A 22,610-nucleotide genomic window follows, 5' to 3' on the forward strand; every position below is an offset into this window, starting at 1 on the left:
TTACCACAAGATTGGGCCTAATGACACTCAGCACACCCGAAAGGGTTACACAGCAGCCAGAGCAAACCATGTGTGGGAGGTCTCCTTCTGTTCTCCTTGTCATCACATTGTTGTTGTACGACACTGTCAGCGGCTTGCGCCCCAAGCTTGCTGAGAGAAGGGCCCAGGGACTGACTAGGGTGGTCACACGGGAGAGGTCCCTGGACAGGTGACCATGGCTGTGGTGCCAAAATACAGTAGTCACCGTCACCACCCAAATGTGGATTTGGCTGGGGGAGAGAGGAAGGTGGAAATTTTCTGAAAATCATCTTCTAGAGAGTGTGAAAGCATTGGGACCCCTCCTCAGCCCACCTGCAGGCTCTCTCAGGAGCACCCTCCTCTCCTCTTCACACTCTGGGTCAGCGCCGGTAACCAGTTCCTGGGGTCAGCAGGCTCTGATTATTGGTGGGGGCTCCTCCTTTTTTTTTTTTTGAGAACTGAGACATCTTATCTCTCAGGTGACATAAGATTTTTCATGTCTCTGCTTTGATTTTAATGACATGTTTTTTTAAAACGTGGGGCTACTGGAGACTTGCGCAGGCAGGCAAGTCTGTGGCTCACGCCTGGTCACATGCTGCTCTGTTCTGCAGAGGGTCTGAGCTGCATGAATAAGAATCATGGCTGTAGTCACATCTGCAAGGAGGCTCCGAGGGGCAGCGTCGCCTGCGAGTGCAGGCCTGGTTTCGAGCTGGCCAAGAACCAGAGAGACTGCATCTGTAAGTATAGACGGGTGCACACCTGCGCTGGGAACCATCCTGTCCCAGAGTTGTTGGTGGCGGCAGCCCAGCATCAGAACCACCACCTCCTGGCACAGCAGCAGCAGGGAACGCAGCTGGCGTGTGACATTGACCTCCACTGAGCACTCAGTTCACTGCACAAGGGTAGTCAGTCCCCCAAAGGGAAGGGAAATGGTTTTTTTTAAAGGAACCAATCAGAAGGAAATGAAATTCAGGAGGAAGGAGTGTGACCTTAGGGGCTGGGTATCCCCATTCCCACAGAACTGAATTAAATTTCCTCATTGGACAATCCCAGCTCTTTGCTACCTTGTTCCTGCTTCTTTTCTAAGCCTTGCCCACCTCTTTTTTCCCCCCAAACACCAACCCCTTGCCTTTCAGAGAACAGCCCGTGTTCTTTCATGCCCACACGCCTTTTCCAAGCACTCCTCCCTTCCTGGCTTGGTGAATTCTCACTCAACTTTCAACATCCTGCATGACTTCTAAAAATGACAAGGGTAATGTCTACCTTTGGGGAAGCATGTATTATGTGCAAAGTCTTGTCCGAAGATGTACCCTGTCGTATTTAATCCTTACAATCACCAGCCTAAGAGCAAAGTATTATTATGTTCACTTTTAGCTGAGAAAACAGTGGAGAAGGTAAAGCGACAAGGTCACTCAGGGATTAAGTGAACAAATTAGGATTCAAGCTTGGGTCCGCCTGCCACTGGGGCTTGTGCTCGTAGTCACCATGCTGTCCTGCCTCAGAGTCCTCCCCGATGGCCTCAGCACAGCCACTGTTTGGTATTTTGGCTCCCACAGCAGAGAGTCACTTCTAGCACGAGACTTGGGGTTAAATTGTGTGTTCACGTGTTTCTCCCCAACTATGAACCCTCCAGTCTGGGATCTTGTCCTAGTTTCGCCTCTCACTGTTCTCCTGGGGCCCTGCCGCAGGAGGTGCTCCACCCACACGTTAAGATTGATGGATCCGTGAGTGGTGTACACGGTCTGGACACAGCCGCCCACAACGATGAAATATGCTAATGAAACACCCTCGGACAATAGGAAACAACCGGCCCCTAAAGGTGTTCCTGAACCATGATTTATGCCGGAGGAAACGCTGAGGGTTTCCCTTTAGGAGCTCTTCCCAAGTCCATGGACCTTCTAGAAAACCCCTGCAGTTTGCTAGGGATGGTAGTTTACAGTGAGTGGACCTTAGTGGTTACAAGATGAAGAGACATTGTTTTTTTTTTTTTTTTTAAGTCACTGCATTCCTTTTTATTTTTTAAATTGAGGTATAATTAACCCAAAACATTATATTAGTTTCAGGTGTACAATATAACGATTTGAGCTGAGACAGTTTCGCAGGTAAGAGACTTCTTTCCATTGTCTCCACCACGAAGCAGAGAGCAGCCCCAAAGCCTGACAAACCAGGGCTGGTGCCACCAGCACAAACAAGCTCTGACAGGCTCTCCAGGCCCCTAAAAGGGAGGCTGTCCCCGGGGACAGCCAGGGACTGGGCAGGGTGAGGACCACTTCTCCTGGCTCCAGGTATCTTCGAAGGAGCATGCAGACCCTCCTAGACCTGTGCAGTGAGACCCAGCATTTCAGGTTTTTTTTTCAGGGGCCAACAGAATACCTGAAAACTTATTTTAAAAATTTTTAAATGTTTTTAAGATGTCATTGCTCAAATAATGTAATCATACTTGAAAGAAAACAAAGATTCAGAATTCTGCCATATAACCAGCTGTTTCACTTTTTTCATATTCTTATTTAGTTGTTCATAGGCATAACACAATTTTTACATAACTATAATCACAGAAAAGTTTCTCACACCAGATATGCAGTTAGTTCTTTTGAGTTAGAAAAATTACAATGCCTATGTAAGAATTCAAACAGTCCAAAGTGTGGAGAGAAACTATAACCTTCCTCCTCCCATTTGCTTTGCCAGAGGTAACCACTGTTCGGTTTGATGAGCAGATAGTTTTGTAGTTAGTTTTTTTTTTTTTTTTGGCTTGTCATCAATGCATTTGTACATAGTCTTTGTAATTACTGGTTAATATTGCATTAATTGTGTGCAAAGAATCACCGTTTCCTCTGATTACCCGCCTTCCTTCTAACTAATCCAGATGCAATCTGATGAGAGAAATCCTATACACATGTACAAATTAAATTTTGTCTATTTGTCCCAGACCTAAAGTGTAATTGTGTTTCCCAGAGCTCCAGTACGCCGTGTTAATATGCAAACTTCTCTTTGCAAACTACTGCTAAAGAGCAAAGCAGTAGTCTAAGAATCTTTTGTTGAGTTCCCCTAAAGAGTGACTATCTACACCCCCCACCTTCCCATCTCAACCTTCAATATAATTTTGCTCAAATCTGTCATTCAGCGTTTCCACATTCCATATTGTGACTCCCTGTTGACATGGGCAGAGACAGGGTCTGAGTCGGGGTCATCTCTCCCGTGCCCAGTGCCCAGCGCCCTGCGTGTACTAGGGACTCAGATACTTGCTGAATGAAAATCAGAGTTCTTCTGGCACAGACGCAGCCCTGGGTGTGGAAATCTCAGTGCTTTATGCATTGATTCATTTTCCTCTCAGTGACTTGTAACCATGGAAACGGTGGGTGCCAGCACTCCTGTGAGGATACAGCTGAAGGTCCAGAGTGTAGCTGCCATCCCCAATACAAGATGCACACAGATGGGAGGAGCTGCCTTGGTGAGTGGAAGCCCCGTACTGGCTGAGAGTCTACCCCAGCCTGCCCCACCCTAGCCCTAACTAACTCTAACCATAACCCTGACCAACTGCTAATGGGGTTTGGCACCAGATGCAGGTGTTGCCAGTGCATTTGTCCCCAAATGGTCCCATGCTGCTTCTCATGTGGCAGTGGGAGTGGTTTAGGGAATGGGGTCCCTTTCTCCATGTGTGACCTGAGAAAGCCCTTTCAGCTCTCCTAAACGAGGTTTCTTCTGAAGCTCATATCTGGAAGACCAGACAATATATGCTGAGGGGTTTGGGTGACACAAGTTAAATCTAGTGTGTGTGATGACACAGTGGCCTTCATGTCAGCAGGAGCCAGGGCTGCCTGCTCCTGATGGGATGCCTGCCCCATCTGCCATGGTGTGTCCTATTAACTCCATTTTATAAGATTCTTTTCATCCTGGACTCAGGGTACTGGCTGGATCTGAAGCTTGCATTCCCGAGCGTCTCTGGTCAGTACAGTGTGCTTCAGAAATCTTTTCCATATTTAATGTTTACTAAGGCTCTGCATGCATTTCGCATGCCGCGTTTCCCACAGAGCCCCATTGCCGCACATTTTTATTGAGTGAACAGTCACATATCTCGCATTGCTCTCGTGTCTGGGGTTTCAGCAGAAGCGGTTGTGCAGGGGATGAATAATCTGACTCATTCGGTCCGAGAACTGTGCTCTTTTGTGTTTCTTGCAGAGCGAGAGGACACTGCCCTGGAGGTGACGGAGAGCAACGCCACGTCGGTGGCGGATGGGGACAAACGGGTGAAACGGCGGCTGCTCATGGGTAGGTGCCTCACCCACTCTCCCCTGGCCACTGTCATTGTCCATTTCCCTCCCCAACTACATCAGGCCTGAGCCTGGGACCCAGGTGCCCTCAGGCCAGCTGGACGGGGGTCAGCAGGTCCTGTCAAGCCAGGCTGTGTCTGATCTTCACCCACTGCTGTTGTTTAATCATCACCTGAGCCCCTGTGTTGTGGGAAGAGCGCCGGCCACACCCTCAGAATAGCCGGGTTAATGTCCTCATTGCCCCCCCCCCTCCAGCTTTCTGTGGCACCTGGTAAGCTGCCCCAAGCCTCCATTTCCTAGTCTTTCTTTAAAATACATGTGATAAGCCCTGGCTGATGAGGCTCAGTTGGAGCGTAATCCTGTAAATCAAAACATCGCGGGTTCAGTCCCTGGTCAATGTACATTCCTAGGTTGCAGGTTCATCCCCAGTCAAGGCACGTGAGAGGCAACCGGTCGATGTTTCTCTCTCACTTTGGTGTTTCCCTCCCTCTCTCTCCCTCCCTCCTTCTCTCTAAAATCAATAATCATGTCCTCAGTTGAGGATAAAAAAAATAAAATAAAATAGATGTAATAACACCTACCTCTTCAGGTTGTCAGGAAGCTCAATTAAGATACTAATATGCCCAAGCGTGCAGAGTCCAACGCCTGGGGCTGAGTGGGTGGTCAGGAACATTCCGTTCCCTTCCTTCTCAGTAACGACGACCAGAGAGGCACTTTGGGTAGCCCCTAGCTTAGTGCGCTGATGTGTCTGTTATTTTTGTCCTCTGAGTCTCCTCTTTCTGACTTCAGCCCATGTTAATGTTGGGAGAGAAGAATGGAGGAGAGTGGCACTTGGCCGTGGGGTGTGGGAGGGTCTGCCAGCAGGTCTGACAGTGGAGCTGGAGATGACAGCAGAAGTAGAGGCCGTGGCTGTGGGCGTGGGAATCAGACAGACCCTCTGACCCATTTTTATTCTGGAGGAAGCTTGGCTTGACTTTAACAAAACCTATCTTTTGATAGTTTCTGGATTTAGTAGTCAGGTAAGATACTGAGTAACCATTGGTCACCCGGAGGTAACATTTCTGAGCTCTTTTCTGTCCTATTAAAATTATTGGTTTTGATTGCCTTAAATCAAAGTAGTACATATGAATAATATAAAAACTTAAAAAACTTAATTAGTACTATGAAGCTTATAATGAAATGCATCATCTCCTTGTCTCCTAACTTGCCATTCCCTCATCCCATTTGCCTGAGGCAACAATTTTTAGTTCTTCTAGTTGTTTCTTCTCCTGACTCCCCTTCCCCATATTTCTGAATAGTGAAGTCTATGCAGTTATTTGTCTTTTTCCTCTTTTATTGAGATACTGTACAGTTATTTCTTGATGTGCCAGTTTTAGCTTTTGACTTCCTACTACACAACACTAGGTTTCAGTTCTCTTCTGCTCCCTCCCCATCTCTCTCTCTCCCTCCATACCCTAAATATGGTTTTACCACGATTTAAACTCTATTACCTGTTTACATTATTGTGACAGTGCATATCTGAATATGATTCACCTGTGAGTCACGTAATGTGCTATGATTATATTTTCTTTGTTTGCTTAGTTTTCTAAGTACCTCTTACCAGTTCTTTTGCAAATTCCTGGCAGAGCTCTAGAACCCTTTTCAATGTGCTCAAATATAGCAGTTAACTTATTAATTCCATGTTCTTCTGAAAAAGTCTGCTCTGAGGTTCCCACTTGCTCTGGTGGGGCCTGTCTCTGGGCCAGCTGTACGTGGCTCACCTGGGCTTTCCCTTTCGCTCCAGCCTGGAATTCCCTTCACTTCACAGACCCCACGTCTTCTCTTTTGTTAGTTTACATGGGTAAATATAGATTTTTATAAAGAACATTGCATGCCTGAAAATGCCTTTTATTCCACTTTCGCCTTTTATTGAGCATTTGACTCAGGGAGGACTTCTGGTTAAGATGGCAGCATAGGTAAACAGGACTTGCCTCTTTGTACAACCACATCAAAATTACAACTAAAATATAGAACAACCATCATTCAGTTCCATCAGAAATTGAGCTGAATGGAAGTCTGACAACTATGGAATAAAGAAACCACATTTGTCCAGACTGGTAGGAGGAGCGGAGACACAGAATGGGCTGGTCCCACTTCCAAGCATGGTGAGTAAAAGTTTGGGAGGGATATCTGAGAAGTAAGGAGTTCCAGCCCCATGCCAGGCACCCCAGCCCAGGGTTCCAGTGCCAGGAAGGTAAGTCCCCATAACTTCTGGCTGCAAAAACCAGCTAGGATTGAGTTGGTAGAAGAAACTTCTGGAGTCCCAAGCAGTTTTCCTAAAAGAACCCACATATGGATTTACTCAGATTCACTCTCTCTGAGCTCCTGCACTGGGGTAGCAGCTTGAAAGGCACCAGTGGCACACAGGGAGGAACTGAAGTGACTGGCATCAAGGCAGGAGCTGGAAGACAGTTTTTTTCTCAGACAGAATGGCAGGCAAAGGCCATTGTCCCATTTCTGAGCTCTCCTGCCACAGAGCGAAGGAGCTTGCAGCAGGTGCCACATATGAGACTCCATCAACCTGGCTAACACTGTTTGCCCGCGCCCTGGAGATCCCCTGAACCTCCATCCCACTCAACTTGCAGTCCCACCCAAACTGTTAACTGTGACTTTTCCATGTGAATGCCTGGTTTTGGCTCATGCTTCACAACTTCCTAAATACTATCAAACAAGCAGCAGCTGGTCTCAGTGGCTCCCAGCCCCTGTACCTCCTGCTAAGTGGCCCCAGGCCTGGCATTAGCAGCAGCCAGCCCTAATTCACAACTTGGCATTTCCTGAGAATCTCCAAGCACAGCACAAGTAGCAACCATTTCAGAATGATTTATAGCTCATGCAGGGTGGCTCCAGGCGGAACACAGGTCAGGGCTGACCTTGGCCTGCACCACCTGGGAAACCACAGAGCCTGCCCACCCAGTGGACAGCTACAGACCACATTGGAGCAGCAGCACTCTGCCCCTGCACAGCTGATCCTCCATGGAGGGCAGAGGCTGGTGGTCAGTGGTCACAGCCAATCCTTGCAGCTGACTGGCCTGGGTAAATCCCTCCCATTGATCTGCCAACAGCAACCAAGGCTCAACTACAAGAGGAGGGTGTACTCAGCCTATATGGAGGGTGCACCTTGAATACCCAGCTTCGATGATAGGGGAAGCTGTGCCACTGGGCCCTGCAGGACACCTACTACATTAGGCCATGCTACCAAGACAGGGAGTCATAGCAGCTCTACCTAATACATAGAAACAAACACAGGGAGGCTGTCAAAATGAGGAGACAAAGAAACATGGCCCAAATGAAAGAACAGATCAAAACTCCAGAAAAAGAGCTAAACGAAATGGAGATAAGCAATCTATCAGATGTGCAATTCAAAACACTGTTTATAGGATGGTCAAGAAACTTAGTGAGGACCTTGGCAGCATAAAAAAGATCCAGTCAGAAATGAAGGATACATTAATTGAAATAAAGAACTATTTACAGGGAAACAACAGTAAAATGGATGAAGCCAAGAATCAAATCAATGATTTGGAACATAAGGAAGCAAAAAACAAGCAATCAGAACAATAAGAAGAAAAAAGAATCCAAAAAAACGAGGATAGTGTAAGCAGCCTCTGGTCCAACTTCAAGTGATCCAATGTTTGCATCATAGGGGTGCCAGAAGAAGAAGAGAAAGAGCAAGAAATTGGAAATCTATTTGAAAAAATAATGAAAGAAAACTTCCCTAGTGGCATGAAGGAAATAGACATGCAAATCCAGGAAGCACAGAGAATCCCAAATATGATGGATGCAAAGAGGCCCACTCTAAGACACATCATAATTAAAATGCCAAAGTTTAATGATAAAAAGAGAATCTTAAAAGCAGCAAGAGCAAAGCAGTTAGTTACCTACAGGGGAGCTCCCAGAAGACTGTCAGCTGGGGTGGCATGTGAGAAGCGAGAGGCAACTGATTAATGTTTCTCTCACACACTGATGTTTCTCTCCCTCTCTTTCTCCCTCCTTTCCCCACTATCTAAAAAAATTAAAATTAAAAAAAAATTCCAGGAGTTTTACTTTTGTCTTTTGTTGTAGGTACCTGTTTTTGTTTCATGGATATTTTTCTTATCCCTCTAAGGAAATTAATTATAAGATTTTAAAAAACTTCTCTTTTGTTTTCTGTATTATCTTTGTTTCCTCCAAGTTTACTGTTTGTTTGATTTGTTGTATTTATTTCCCATTACAGGCTTCCCTGAAATGTCTGGTGACTCTTGACTGACTTTTCATATTTAATAGTGAAATACTGAAAAGCCAATTAAATATTCTGTCAGCTGGTGGGCCTTATGCTTAGGTGACTAGGCAGTGACTTAGCCATTTCATTTGGAGATCCTCAAATGCCAGTATCTATAGGTCTTTCACTTGGGCAGGTCAGTTTATCTGCAGAGGAATCTTTCAATCTCCTGCAGGGGGGATATAGGCTTGACTGCCAGCCTTGTGGCAGATGAGTAGGGGGTAAGAATTTGCCATCTCTCCTTTCAGGGTAGAGACCAGAGGTGTCCAACCTGCAACCCGGGGACCACACACAGCTCAGGATGGTTATGAGTGCAGCCCAACACAAAATCGTAAATTTATTTAAAACATTATGAGATTTTTTGTGTGTGTGATTACATGTTGCAATGTATTTAATGAGTGGCCGAAGACAGCTCTTCTTCTGGTGTGGCGCAGAGACGCCAAAAGGTTGGACATCCCTGGTATAGACTTTCATTGACTTTACTGCCCTGCCTCTGCTATTGCTCATGCCCTTGAGTCCAGTTCTTTTCTGGCCCCACTTCCCCAGGATACATTTCTCTGTTGTAGCCCAATAAGGAGGGGGTAGTCATCTGGCTGTGGAATTTAGGGGGGAATTTGGGGGCTTATTTGTTTGTTATACAGACTCTCAATCAGTCTTCCTATTTTTACCTCCATCCTCACCTCTGCCTCTAGAGTAACTTAGTACCTGCTATGCCAGTCAGTGCCCCTTCAAACATGCCACTTCCAGCATATCTGATGTCTCTCATCTAGTGTCTTCTCTTTTATTATCTTTTTAAAATATATTTTATTCATTATGCTATTACAGTTGTCTCATTTTTTTCTCCCCTTTATTCCCTTCCACTCTGCAACCCCCCTCCCACCAGCATTCCCCCACCTTAGCTCATGTCCATGGGTCGCACATATAAGTTCTTTGGCTTCTCCATTTCCCATACTACTCTCAACCTCCCCCTGTCTATTTTGTACCTACCATTTATGCTTCTTATTCCCTCTACCTTTCCCCCCATTCTTCCCCTCCGCCTCCCCGCTGATAACCCTCCATATGATTTCCATTTCTATGATTCTGTTCCTGTTCTAGTTGTTTGCTTAGTTTGTTTTTGTTTTTGTTTTTTTAGATTCAGTTGTTGATAGTTGTGAGTTTATTGTCATTTTACTGTTCGTATTTTTTATCTTCTTTTTCTTAGATAAGTCCCTTTAATATTTCATACAATAAGGGCTTGGTGATGATGAACTCCTTTAACTTGACCTTATCTGGGTAGCACTTTACCTGCCCTTCCATAATAAAGGATAGCTTTGCTGGATAGAGTAATCTTGGGTGTAGGTCCTTCCTTTTCATGACTTTGAATACTTCTTCCCAACCTCTTCTTGCATGTAAAGTTTCTTTTGAGAAATCAGCTGATAGTCTTATGGGAACTCCTTTGCAAGTAACTGTCTCCTTTTTTCTTGCTGCTTTTAAGATTCTCTCCTTATCTTTATCCTTGGGTAATGTAATTATGATGTGCCTTGGTGTATTCTTCCTTGGTTCCAACTTCTTTGGGACTCTCTGAGCTTCCTGGACTTCCTGGAAGTCTATTTCCTCCCCCAAATTAGGGAAGTTTTCTTTCATTATTTTTTCAAATAAGTTTTCAATTTTTTGCTCTTCTTCTTATCCTTCTGGCACCCCTATTATTCAGATGTTGGAATGTTTAAAGTTGTCCCAAAGGTTCCTAAGCCTCTCTTCATTTTTTTGAATTCTTGTTTTTCATTCTGTTCTGGTTGAATGTTTATTTCTTCCTTCTGTTCCAAATTGTTGATTTGAGTCCTGGTTTCCTTCCTTTCACTGTTGGTTCTCTGTATATTTTTCTTAATTTCACTTTGCATAGCCTTCACTTCCTCTATTTTGTGAACATACTCAACCATTTCTGCGAACATCCTGATTACCAGTGTTTTGAACTCTGCATCTGATAGGTTGGCTATCTCTTTGTTGCTTAGTTCTATATTTGGAGATTTGATCTGTTCTTTCATTTGGGCCATATTTTCTTTTTGTCTCGGCCCGCCTGTTACATTCTAAGAGGTGGAGCCTTAGGTGTTCACCAGGGCAGGGCGACACACATTGCTTTGTTGTGGTGCCGTATGTGGGGGAGGGGTCCGAAAGGGAACAATGCCTCTTGCTCTGCTCTCAGTGGCTTTCAGTCACTTCCCCCACTTTCAGCAAGCAAATTGGGCCCCTCTGGTGCTGATTCCCAGGTGGGTGGGTTTATGTACCTTCTAGGACCCTGTGGGTCTCTCCAATGAACTCTCCTAGAAGCTGGGAGTTTCTCCTGCCACTTCAACCCCACAGAGTTTTGCAATCAGAGGTTTTGAGGCTTTATTTCCCCAAGCTGGAACCCTGGGTTGCGTGGTCTGTCTCGCTCCCCAGTTGTTCCTCCCAGTTTATCTGCATGCAAATGTAGGATCACCCTACCTGCCAGCTGCCACCTTGCTGAGAGTCCTCTCCCCTCTGGCTGCCCATCTCTGCCCCTCCTTCCAGTCTGAATGAATGTTTTTTCTTTAACTCCTTGGTTGTGGACTTCCATACAGTTTGATTTTCTAGCATTTCTGGTTGTTTCGTATTTTTAAATTTGTTGTTGCCCTTCTTTTGGTTGTTGGAGGAGGCACAGTTTATCTATCTATGCCACCATCTTGGCCAGAAGTCACCATTCTCTCTTATTTTCTTCATCTTTACAGATTTGTTCTTTAAAACATCATTTTAGTGATATTTTGAGAGGAAACAGGAAACGTGTATGTCCTGTCTGTCATATCTTACTCAGAACTAAGCTTGAACCCCCACGCTCTACAATGAGGTAGTTATGGTAGTAAAATCAGGTTGCCTACATGCTATCAATCGAATGAATGTTGAAGAGCATTTGTCTGTCACTTGGAGTAATTGTACTAAATGCAGAACTACACGGCCATTTCCCTTATAGTTTATCTCTATAGATGCTCTTTAATGACTGTGACTAACTTTTTATGTAGTTCTGACAGCTCTTTCTCCTTTCATGGAAAGTAAGCTCTAATCTGAGTTAAATGGCAGTTGTAAGGAAGAAGCCATTGGTCTGCAACAAGAGAATGGTCGGGGTGTGCAAGGCTTAGCTTCTCTTGCTTTGCCCGTTACTAATATAGAAGGGGGGAGAGTTCAGGATTAAGGAAGGACCATCTCCCAGCCCTTTTCTATGTTCTGTATTCACATCTAGCCTGCCAGATATTTCACACTTAGCAGGTCACCGGCTGTGGACCAACAGGAAGTTTTAGTGGCTTCATATCAGCCAGTGGAGGGAAAGGCTCAGCAGGTTGGGAGAGACATGTTAACGCTTCTGATCGCCCCATCAAGCTTCCTTGGGAAATGTCACTTGTTTAGATGGGTGGGAGGAGCTGCACCTGCTCTCCCTCTATCTCACCTGCAGGTGTCAGAGACTTGGGGATAAAACCATGAATGCCCCACCATACTTCTTGGCTTTTATGAAGTTTGTTAGGTATGGATATTGCACTAATATCTCTTTCTTCCCACCAGTATTAGCACTTTTTTCAGGAAGCTAACATCCTTTATTTACCTCCTTGTCAGAAACGTGTGCTGTCAACAATGGAGGCTGCGATCGCACCTGTAAGGATACCTCGACAGGTGTTCATTGCAGTTGTCCCGTTGGATTCACTCTCCAGTTGGATGGGAAGACCTGCAAAGGTAGCCTGTGACTCTTCATGCTGCTAATGTGTGGGGATAAATGCACCTCCTCCCCTCCACACCTCTGGTGTGACTCCAGATTTGCTTATGGTTTATATTGATGGGAGCTTTTCTTCCCTGGGCTAGTAGAAGGTTATAATTGAGTGAGCTTAACTAGAACCAACTTAATTACATTAACTGTTGAGAAGGTCAGCTTCTACAAATATCAAATAATCCATTTCAGGCAGCGGCCTCATTAGAAGAAGGCAGAAGTTCAAGGGAACATGTGTAGGAGATAATAGTAACATATCATAAATAACAGCCAAGATTATTATCCAGGAAACCTAATGAATAACTGTACCTTTATCTTTTGCTGATGAATAGCGACCCCAATGAGCTGCTAGTATTTCATGGGCAAGACTATAAAGGCTTAGTTCTTCAACATGCCAAAAAGTAAATAGCCAGTTACCAAATGAAAATGAGAAAAGATAAGATTAATTTGAGTATCAGAATCATTTAAAAGCATTAAGGCTATTTGATCATTGTGTAATTTGCCAAAACAAATACTCTACTTCCTTATAACTTTAATGATTAAACTGGAATGGAAAGTATACCAAAGGGAACCACCTTATCTTGAGAGAGCAGGATAAGGATGAGAATATAACAGGACATCAGAATTCTGTCCCATAGATTGTTTCCTAATGCTGGTCAAGGGCAATACAAGCCACAGTTCTCAAGGGGACTAGACTCTTGTCTTTCAAAATTGGTTAAGCCAGGCAAGAAAACATGCGTAAGATTAAAAACAGCAGCGAACATTCTTAAGTGCTTCTATGGGTCTGTTTTTGTTTCAGACAATAATGAAGCACACACAATAGTACTTCAGGGATTTGTGGCAAGTATGGCTGTCTGATTTGCCGATGCTTGCCTGTTACAGATATTGATGAGTGCCAGAGCCGCAATGGAGGTTGTGATCATTTCTGCAAAAACACCGTGGGCAGTTTTGACTGCAGCTGCAAAAAGGGATTTAAATTATTAACAGATGAGAAGTCTTGCCAAGGTATGTGCTGAAATGTAGCTGTGCTGTGCAATGCCTGCTGGTTGGCGTGAAGAACACGGGACCCCACCCTGGCAGACAGTGGCTCACTGGGCTTCTCAACCGAGTCATTAACCCCACTTCCAACCTGTGTCTCACTTATTTCATCTTTTAGGTAGCATAAAAACACTGATGTAGCTCACAGGTATATTTTGGAAATTAAGCTGTGAGTGATTAGAGAACACTTCAAGGAACGCATCTGGTGTGAACAGAGCAGAGCTCTCTGCTAGGAGTGCACTGGATCTCGGCATGCACACAGGGTGGTTTTAGGGTGTTGAGATAATGAATGCTTTTCCTTTTCTTCAGTGCTTAAAGCAGAGTGGAGAGTATTCCAAAGGGAACCACCTTATAAATGTCCTTTAATGTGGATTTTATATACAAAATTTAGTGGCAAAATAGGCAGATTTAGTTAACATACCTTTTCCCAGCAAAAAGTTGGGGTCAACCCATAATCAGGATCATGTACCCATTGGTCTCTTCCTTGTAGCACTTGTTTGAGTGGCCTTGGAGCTTGGGGAGAGGGAGGGAGGGAGGGAGGGGATTGAAAGGAGGCAGGGCTGGTTGGTCCTGGGGCAGGACTGCAGACTCAGATGTGCCCCTCCCGCATCAGGTGCGGCAAGGGAACTTCTCTGGGTGGCAGCTGTTGATATATGAGTAACTATTTGGGGTGGTAGGAAACGCTTTTGGGCAGGGGGCACCACTTGTATTTTCAGGAAGAAGGTCTCAGAAAAGACCTGCTGTCATTTATCCCTGTTCCATTTCTAGAAATAAGAACAGTCTAACTTAATTTCGTTAGAAATCCCAGAATTAAAGCAAACTCAGAAAATAATATCTGACTTCACTTCAGGTACTGAAGATGTAACATTACCTTTTTAAGAAAACCTTATAGTATGAATTAGGTTTCTCTCTTGGATTTTTCTTCTTAATTCATATTTTGTCAGGCAATTCAAGCACAGTCCCCTTTAAATTCAGTGAGTTCCTTCTAGACAGTCACTGCGGGTTTTCATCCATTTGGCCTGGAAAGCAAATGTGCTGTTCTACATAATGCTTCATAATGTATAGAGCAAGGAATACCGTTTAAGCTGTGTAAACACATTAAAAAGAAATTAGGAAAGTGATCTCATTATTTTTGGCAAAGCAAAAGCCCGTCACGAGCAGCCAAAGTCAGCTACTGGGAGAGTCTACTTTCTCAACAACTGGCTGATGTTAATAACAGAGTTCATGGCGTGACATCAATTACTGGGGAAGAAACAGACTTTTTCTCATTTTTCACTGATCAGTCTTGGTAGTGCAAATATTTGCACAGCACAAATTTATTGAAGAAATTGCCAGGATTTCTGGGAAAAGCTAGGGAAGAAGAGGTGTTGCAAGAATTTGCCCTTTTTATTTCACTTTTTTATTCTTCTAGTTCCTCCCAAATGTTTGTGTTTTTTATTCATGTAGTTTCTTGCAGCACATTTGCCATTGAAAAGAGATACAGCGATGGTCTAGTTGGCTTCCACTGAGCTCTGCGCTGGCCCTGGTTTATTCATTTAGAGACATAAGTTACAACTCTGTCAAAGCCCCGCAGAGAGCTGAGGAAGGGAGGCTCTGAAATTGTAGTCTGCAGGAAAGAATAGATGGTTAGATCCACAAGTGCAGTCTTGAGGCTAGTTTTCGGGACCTCAGCAGAAGCCAGGGATGTCTCCACACTGAACCAGGTCGGGAGGGGCCTCATGGGACTGAACCATGGGGAGGAAAACCAAGGGATTGGCTAAGAGGATCCATCTTGGAGGTTTAACACCAAATTTCAGTGAATGCAATAGAAAAGTAGCAAGGATGTTAGCGTTAATGTAGTCTTTTAGTGAGGAGGCATTAAAACCAGGATCAGCTGGCGTCCTCAGGCCAGAAGACTCATTCTGGAAAAATCAAAGAGAGAGGGACCAGATTTATCTCCAACCCAAGTGTATTCTCCTTTCATTTTCCCTTGGCTTCTAAAATTACTATTGCTATTTTACCAATAGTAATATAACAATAATAATGCATAGGTTGTGCCTTGTCACTTCCAAAGTTTTTTTACATATGCTGTCTCATTTGGCTTCAATTCAATATTTTAAATTACTCAGCCCTGCAAATAAGCATGGGTGAGAGAGACCAACTGACCTTTGAGGCAAGTGCAGTTTGCAACAGAATTTGGAAAGAAGGGTCCTGGCACTGAGGATACTTATTGTGGGCTGCTCAACACTGTCTTTAAACACAAGTGAGTGGGAGAACAGACAGGTAATGTTTTATTCTGTTTGTGCTGTTTTCCCCAGTAACTGGTGTTTTGTAAAAGTGTTCTCTCCACCCGTCCTTCAGAACTGGTTTCAGATCCCCTCTCCCTTTACAATTGCAGACGTGGATGAATGCTCTTTGGACAGGACCTGCGACCACAGCTGCATCAACCACCCTGGCACATTCACGTGTGCTTGCAACAAAGGCTACACCCTCTATGGCCTCACCCACTGTGGAGGTGAGCGGAATGCCCCATTCGGAGTCAGAGGAGACTGGGCCTGTAGAGGAACAGGACTTACCCCTAGGTTTTCCCCATTGAGGGGTGAAGGGGACATTCCAGTTCCTGTACAGTGGTATTGAACCCATCGACTCAAGGGGGGCATCTGCGAAGGGAGTCTGCCTCCATTTATCGCTTTAACACATCAAGTGTGAAATGGAGCAGACAGGAGAGATAAGCTCTTCAGCTGTGAATTCTTCATTGAGTTTACTGACGCAGTTTTATTCAGAGAATAGGAGGGTCTCTCAGGAGATGGTACTACCCACTGGAGCTTCCCAGCAGATAGTAAAGTCACAGTCCTCAGAGAGGCTTGGCAGGACACCAACAATTCCACAGCCTTGCCGCGTGTAGGAACTGACTGCAAAGCCTTGTTCAAGCCCTTTAGTTGGTCTTTGAGCAGGCCTTTGAGCTGGAAGCTGGACCGTTGACTTTCTCTCTGCTCGGTGCCCATGTAGCAACATGTTCTGATGTCATTTGTCCTTATGGTCAAGTAGACTATGGAATAAATCAGATTTGGCACCAAATGACTCCCACTCTGCTCCCCTGATCACGTTCGTTCAGCAATCTTTGAGACTAGAGATTCACATTCTGACTTGGAATATCTGGGACTTCAAGGTGATGCCAAGGGTCTGAGGCTTTGGCCTATATACTTTCTGCCCAGTCTTTGTGTCCCGTGTTTAAGAAGAATGGATAATAGTGATTTGCTATAGACAATGTTATCTTCTTTTTTTCGACACATTCTTAGCATTGCAAAAAACACACTCTCCCAGTCCATCAAGAAATCCCAAGGGCTTGCTCCTTGAATACAGATGTGTATCTGGGTTTTAGTTAGAGTCACCTTTGACTTGGACTCAGTCTCAGGTTGATGGACATTCATGCAAGTCATTTTCCTTCTCTGTAGTTCAACTACATGAACTGTCCAGTGGGGGGCCCAATTCTGTCTGGCTGACTAGCATGTGGCTCCAGAGGATGGCAGAGTTTTAAGTTGGAAGCCTGTGCAGCATCTGAGTTCGGACAACTGAAAGTAGAGTGTGACCCTCTCTGAGTGTCCCTAATCCGGGAGTGGTTGGTCAAGAATGGAACTTGACACTGTCCTGGCGAGGCTCGTGTGGGGAAATCCCCTGAGTGGAGAATGGGGTCAGCCGGTGCCAAGGACACATCCTAAAGGCAGTCAGCATCTCCCCTTTGTTTAGTGAGTTTCACCCATGCGACTCCCCTCCTACTCCTTCCTCAAGCGAAGGACAGTGCCCGCCGGGTCAGTGAGGGGCTGCGTGACAGGAGCGTGTTTTGTTCCCCAGACACCAACGAGTGCAGCATCAACAACGGAGGCTGTCAGCAGGTCTGTGTGAACACGGTGGGCAGCTACGAATGCCAGTGCCACCCTGCATACAAGCTCCACTGGAATAAAAAAGACTGTGTGGGTAAGACTCTGTCAGCGGCTCCCCACGGGCCCAGCGGCGCTCTCCCACGTCTGCCTGGACCCAGAGGGTGGCTGACCATCCCGCCCCTGAATTCGCCTCCCCCGAATTAGCTGTAGCAGCCACTCTTGAAACAGTTCAAAAACAGGAGATACTTTGCAGGCTCTTTGGCGTTGCCTCTGTGCTTCTGCGTAGGTTGGAACTCACTTCCGTTTTCCTGGTTGCTTTTTCGCATGAGAAAAACAGCATACAAGTAGCTCCTTTACCTTGGTGGGAAACAGTGCCTGGCGTCTTGTGTTCTGTGCTGAGTGTCAGCTCTACCTTCTTTCCTTGGGGCCTTTGATACATGGGACCCAGCTATCCTTGTCACACCTGGAAATGTCTTTCTCTTCCTGTAAGTGACTATATTTTGTCCTGTCTAGAAGTGAAGGGGGTCCTGCCCACTAGCGTATCACCCCACGTGTCCCTGCATTGCGGTAAGAGTGGCGGAGGAGACAGGTGCTTCCTCAGATGTCACTCTGGCATTCACCTCTCTTCAGGTGAGTGGGTCCCAGTCTCTGGGGCAGGTTGTCATGCCAGGGCTCGGCCTTCCCGGCCTTTAGGTGTTAGATGCCCTCAAAGGGCTTCCCCCAATCACCCGAGGCCACTGTTTGATACCCCATGTGCTGGGTGTTTTCCTAGTGGTCTGCGTGCAGTAGGGTTGGGGGGTGATTTTGTCTGCTACCAGGAGCAACTGTAACCTCGCTTACGTGTTGACAATCCACGTTCTGTCTGTCAGGACTGCAAGAGGCCTACTCTGTTACCTGCGGCAATTCCTCTCCTCTCAGGAACAAACAGCAAAAGTCAAATGACTCTGCTTTCGGGGGTAATTACCAAATGTGTGTCCTCTCTGGGGCTCACTGTGCTCAACAGGCTTCTTCATTCCTGGGGTGCTGCTCTTGGGCATTGTCTCTGTTTTCTCTTTATCTCTTTGATGTCATGAGCTTGTTACAGGACGCTCTTGCCTGCGGCCTTGACACCTGACATGTGACTTACTGCGCAACAGATACGTACTCAGTATCCCTGTGTGCTGTGTGACCGTGTTCAGCCCTGGAGCTTTCATCACATTGGGCAGAGGCCTGCAGAGCTCTGGGGCCAGAAAACTCAGGTCTCCCAAACTCCCCATGCCCTAGGGCGCCCAGCAGGAAAGGGTGCCTAGACACATGGCATTGGTGGAGAGAGACATAGATCTGACAGGGGCAGCAAGCCTTCTGTCCAGAGAAAGGACCTTGAACCCTTTCTGCTTTGTCAAAAGACTAAGCCATTGAAAGCTTTTAGGAAGCCTTGTCCTCCCAGATTTAGACATCTGTGTGATATGTTGTGAGAACATGTGAATGAAGAAGTGGTTCTCGATGGTCATACCACATGTATGAGCAAAGCTAGGAATCCAGAGCAGGACGATAACAGCCCGCATATATTGACCAAACAGTTAAAGTGTGCCGGCCACTGAATTTCCTGCGTTAGCTGATTTAATCCATATTACAACCCTCCGGGGCAATTGTACTGTTATTGTCATTAACCAGGAGAAGAAACTGAGGTTCAGAGAGGTGAAATAACGGACTCAAAGTGGCTCTGATAAGAAACAGTGGAGCAAGGATTTTAACCAGGCAGTCTGAATCCAGAGTCGCAAGCGTAATTATTCACTGCTCCTGTTGGCTGAGCTTGGGGCCGAGCTGGAGCAGACGTCATGCTGTGTTTCACCACATCCCTCAGTGAAGGTCACTTGGCCATTTAGGCCACCCAAGGGTGTGCAAGCAAGTAACTCAGCTCTTTCTCTGTCCCAGGTAGTAGGCTGAACTTTTTTTTTTTTTGCATTATCTCATTAAATCCTTACAACAACAGCCTGGTAATGTAGATACCATAATGATGTCTATTTTATAGATGAGAAAACAGAATTGGGGAGATTAAGTTCTCATCACAAGTTGAAGAGCTAGAGTTTGAGTCCTGGTCATTGGCTCCAGAGCCTAACCTATGGTTAAGACCGACCGTGGGTGCAGAGCAAAGTTTTGCACATGAGCCCCTCAAGCTGGGGGCCTCCCCGATCCTGAAAACCCTGGCCACGTTTCGTGGACTGGTGGCTCCCTCAGCCCTGTCCTCCCGCAACAGCCTTATGTAGGAGAATCTGCCCTTCCCCATCCGCCTCATCAGTCTTGCCCAAATTTGAACTAGGGGATTCTGGTCTTCTTGCTCGGAAAGGCACAAAAAAGACCTCCTGTGTTACCTCACTGTTGAGGCTGCTTCAGGCCATCCCTTTGTTATATTTGAGCACTGGATTCGTCTCAGATGGAGGAATGAGTGTAGCTCACAGGAGGCTCCTGGTGTCCCCAGGCCCAGGGTGACGGGTGCTCCGTGATCCAAACCTTTCTTGGTCTCAGGGTGAGAGAGGGGCTCAGGATGTGCAGGGTGAGGGGGTACCCAGCCAGTGGATAGCTCACCATCGCCCACCTGGGGTTTCCATTCCTCTGCCTCTCAAGGTAACATCTCTCACTTGTTTCTTTCTGAAGATGTCGCCACCGTCAGGACAAGTGTAACCTTTAAGCTAAATGAAGGCAAGTGTAGTTTGAAAAAGGCTGAGCTGTTGTTTCCCGAGGGCCTGCGACCAGCACTACCAGGTACGGAATCAGACGGCTAGTGCAGGGAGCTTGCCTGCATGTTGGGAAAGGGGCCCGGAACAAGCCCGAGAGCTTCAGATGGGGTTGAACGGTTCAGAATCTCCAAGGACTCTCCTCCCAGGAGGAAGAGGAGGCTAGCCTAACATCCCGTGTAGTTGTGGGGTTAGACTTCAGAGTGTCCTCTGCAAGGTACCGATGGTGAAGCTCTGGGAAAACCTGTAAGTTCACACGAATCAGTAAGGCCTTTCAGATGCATTAGCACTTTGTGGTCATATTGGGTTAAATTTTCTAGATCTTCCAGTTTGCTTGAAATATACACCAAAGAAGTGGGAAAAGGTTTGGCTCAGAAAGGATAAGCTCTGACGAACAAAGATGTGGCACCAGTTTCCCTGCTGGAGTTCTGGGAGGCCTCAGTAGAACGGACACCATCCAGCTGGCCTTTCTGAAAAGAGCAGAACCCTGTGTCTCCCCCAGCTCACATCTCCAGTGTTGTTGCATCAAATAATTTCGGAGATTTAAAAAAATCAGAATCCCAGTAGTAGGGAGGCTCCTTTCCCCAATCTTCCCTCACAGAAGTTAAACAGACAGCTCACCGTGGTCCCTCTGGACTGCCGATCGTAAGTTACTAACCGAGATTAATTTGGGTGCCTCCATTTGACGGAATGCTATGCAGCTATCAAGTACATGTGTCACAAAATGTTTAATGACATAGGGACATGTTCTTGTTCCATTGCTGAGATGGAAAAACAGAGAAGCACACTTTGTGTATCTAAGACAGCCCAAATTGTATAAAAACAAAAGGGGAGGGAGAAAAAAAACTCCCCATATTCTCCATAGTGGTTATAGCTGCGTAGGACGATGACAGGTGATTTTAATTTTTTTCTGCATTTTCCAAATTCTCCACAATGGGTGTTTATACTTTTAAATCAGAAGGAAAAAGCATTATTTAAAAATATACTTGTACTTTAGTTAACTTAATGATGTTGTACTAATGTTTAATTTCTTAGTTTTGATAAATGTACATGTTAATGGAAGATACTAGTTACTAGTATCTAGTGTACTAGTATACTAGATAACTAGATACTAGTTAACATGAGGAGAAACCTGGTGGAGAGTATATGAGAACTCTCAGTACTATCTTAGCCACTTTTGCAACTTTTCTGTAAATCTAAACTTATCCTAAAATAGAAAGTTAAAAAAAAAGATATGGGAAAATTGAAAGGGAGAACAGCTCAAAACGGACATCCGCTTACTTTGAGATTTAAAGTTAGCCCTTTGAAAAGGTAAGATATATGTTAGGGGAAATAAACAGAGGGCCCTGGTGAACTGTGGAGCCTTGGACATCCTCGTAATGGTAAAGAAGATGACGCGCCCGTTCAGTAAAGTGGGACTTTAAAATAGACACAAATCAATCGTGTGCATGGTATGTGGACCAGCTCTTTGGTTCGGTCAGCAATCACGGGTTGAAAGGTTCACTGGAAGCCATGGGTGGAGGGGTGAGGGCCAAAGTCAGGCGCAGGGACGGGCACAGCCCTGCCTTCCCCGACACACACCCAATCCCACATGCCTTCACGATGCTGTTTGGTTCTGTTGATTCTTTGTGCCACGTGTTGTTCCTGGTCATTTCAGAATGAGACCTCACTGTTGATGTGCTTCCCAGCTTTCCCTTTGGGTTGGAATTACTTCGAGATCAGTCTGCCTGAGAGCTGGAGTCGGTTTCCTTTCTACTCTCATGCTCATTCCCTATTTGAAGCCTCAGCCCCTGCTTGGCACGTCCCAGTCCAGCTTTAAGGAAACTACCTGTGAGAACACGCGTGCACCTTAGCAAACCATCAGTCAGAGAGCCAAGACGACCCCGGTTCCTGCCTGCCACACATGGGGCTCGTCAGTCAAAAAGAGCCAGCTTCTGTCCATGAAAATACCCTCCGAGTGCTGAATCATTAAGTTACATAGGAGGCAGTACTGGCCCTTAAAAAGCAAAATGTCATCATGTTCCAAGCTGAGGTCTTTCAACGTCTTGGCATCTAGAATTAATCATTTAGTCCCTTGTGGGTTGTTTTAATGAAATGTTTACTGAGCTTTAGCAAATGTTCGACTGAGTGCTTTGCCAGAATTTGGCTTCCGATCATTTTGTTTCTTCATACAGAGAAGCACAGCTCAGTAAAAGAGAGCTTCCGCTACGCAAACCTTACGTGCAGCTCCGGCAAGCAAGTCCCGGGAGCCCCAGGCCGACCAAGCAGCACTAAGGAAATGTTTATCACTGTTGAGTTTGAGCTTGAAACCAACCAAAAGGAGGTGACAGGTTGGTTTGAAAATGGTCTACGGTGCCAGGCTTCTCACAGCTTGCTCCTTATTCCTTTGCCTTTCACTTTTCATCATTCTTGGGGTGGAGGGGGAAAGTAGTGCAACCACTGAAGTATCTCCTGTTTTTTTTCACTGCCCCCCCCAAACTCAACTGAATTGGTTTGGAACCTGATGATTTTATCTATTTCATGAAAACCCAAAGCTACCATGTTGGCCAACAAATTTCTGTCGGTATCGAACGCTGCCTGGCCTGCTAGGCGCTCAGCTCCAGGTCTCTCCCAACTGACCACAGGGAGCCGTGGGTAGTGGCAGGCCCTGCAGTTGGTCTGATTGCCCTGCAG

General features: G+C 45.7%; 1 protein-coding gene across 3 annotated transcripts in view; it reads left to right on the forward strand.

Annotated features, from left to right (window-relative positions):
- Nucleotides 1-22,610, forward strand: part of SCUBE2 (signal peptide, CUB domain and EGF like domain containing 2) — a 71,804-nt gene that overhangs the window by 21,265 nt on the left and 27,929 nt on the right. Inside the window, exons 5-15 of one of the 3 annotated variants that reach the window (XM_053925472.2) lie at nt 630-755; nt 3,350-3,466; nt 4,195-4,284; nt 12,178-12,294; nt 13,208-13,330; nt 15,741-15,857; nt 17,195-17,317; nt 17,737-17,853; nt 18,093-18,179; nt 19,858-19,965; nt 22,112-22,267. In XM_053925472.2, the coding sequence (XP_053781447.1) occupies nt 630-755; nt 3,350-3,466; nt 4,195-4,284; nt 12,178-12,294; nt 13,208-13,330; nt 15,741-15,857; nt 17,195-17,317; nt 17,737-17,853; nt 18,093-18,179; nt 19,858-19,965; nt 22,112-22,267 (1,281 nt within the window). The remainder of the gene's footprint in view (nt 1-629; nt 756-3,349; nt 3,467-4,194; nt 4,285-12,177; nt 12,295-13,207; nt 13,331-15,740; nt 15,858-17,194; nt 17,318-17,736; nt 17,854-18,092; nt 18,180-19,857; nt 19,966-22,111; nt 22,268-22,610) is intronic. The other 2 variants (XM_053925473.2, XM_053925474.2) reach the window with 2 other exon arrangements.

This window comes from Desmodus rotundus, chromosome 5, assembly GCF_022682495.2.
Source record: "Desmodus rotundus isolate HL8 chromosome 5, HLdesRot8A.1, whole genome shotgun sequence".
NCBI classification, from domain to species: Eukaryota; Metazoa; Chordata; class Mammalia; order Chiroptera; family Phyllostomidae; genus Desmodus; species Desmodus rotundus.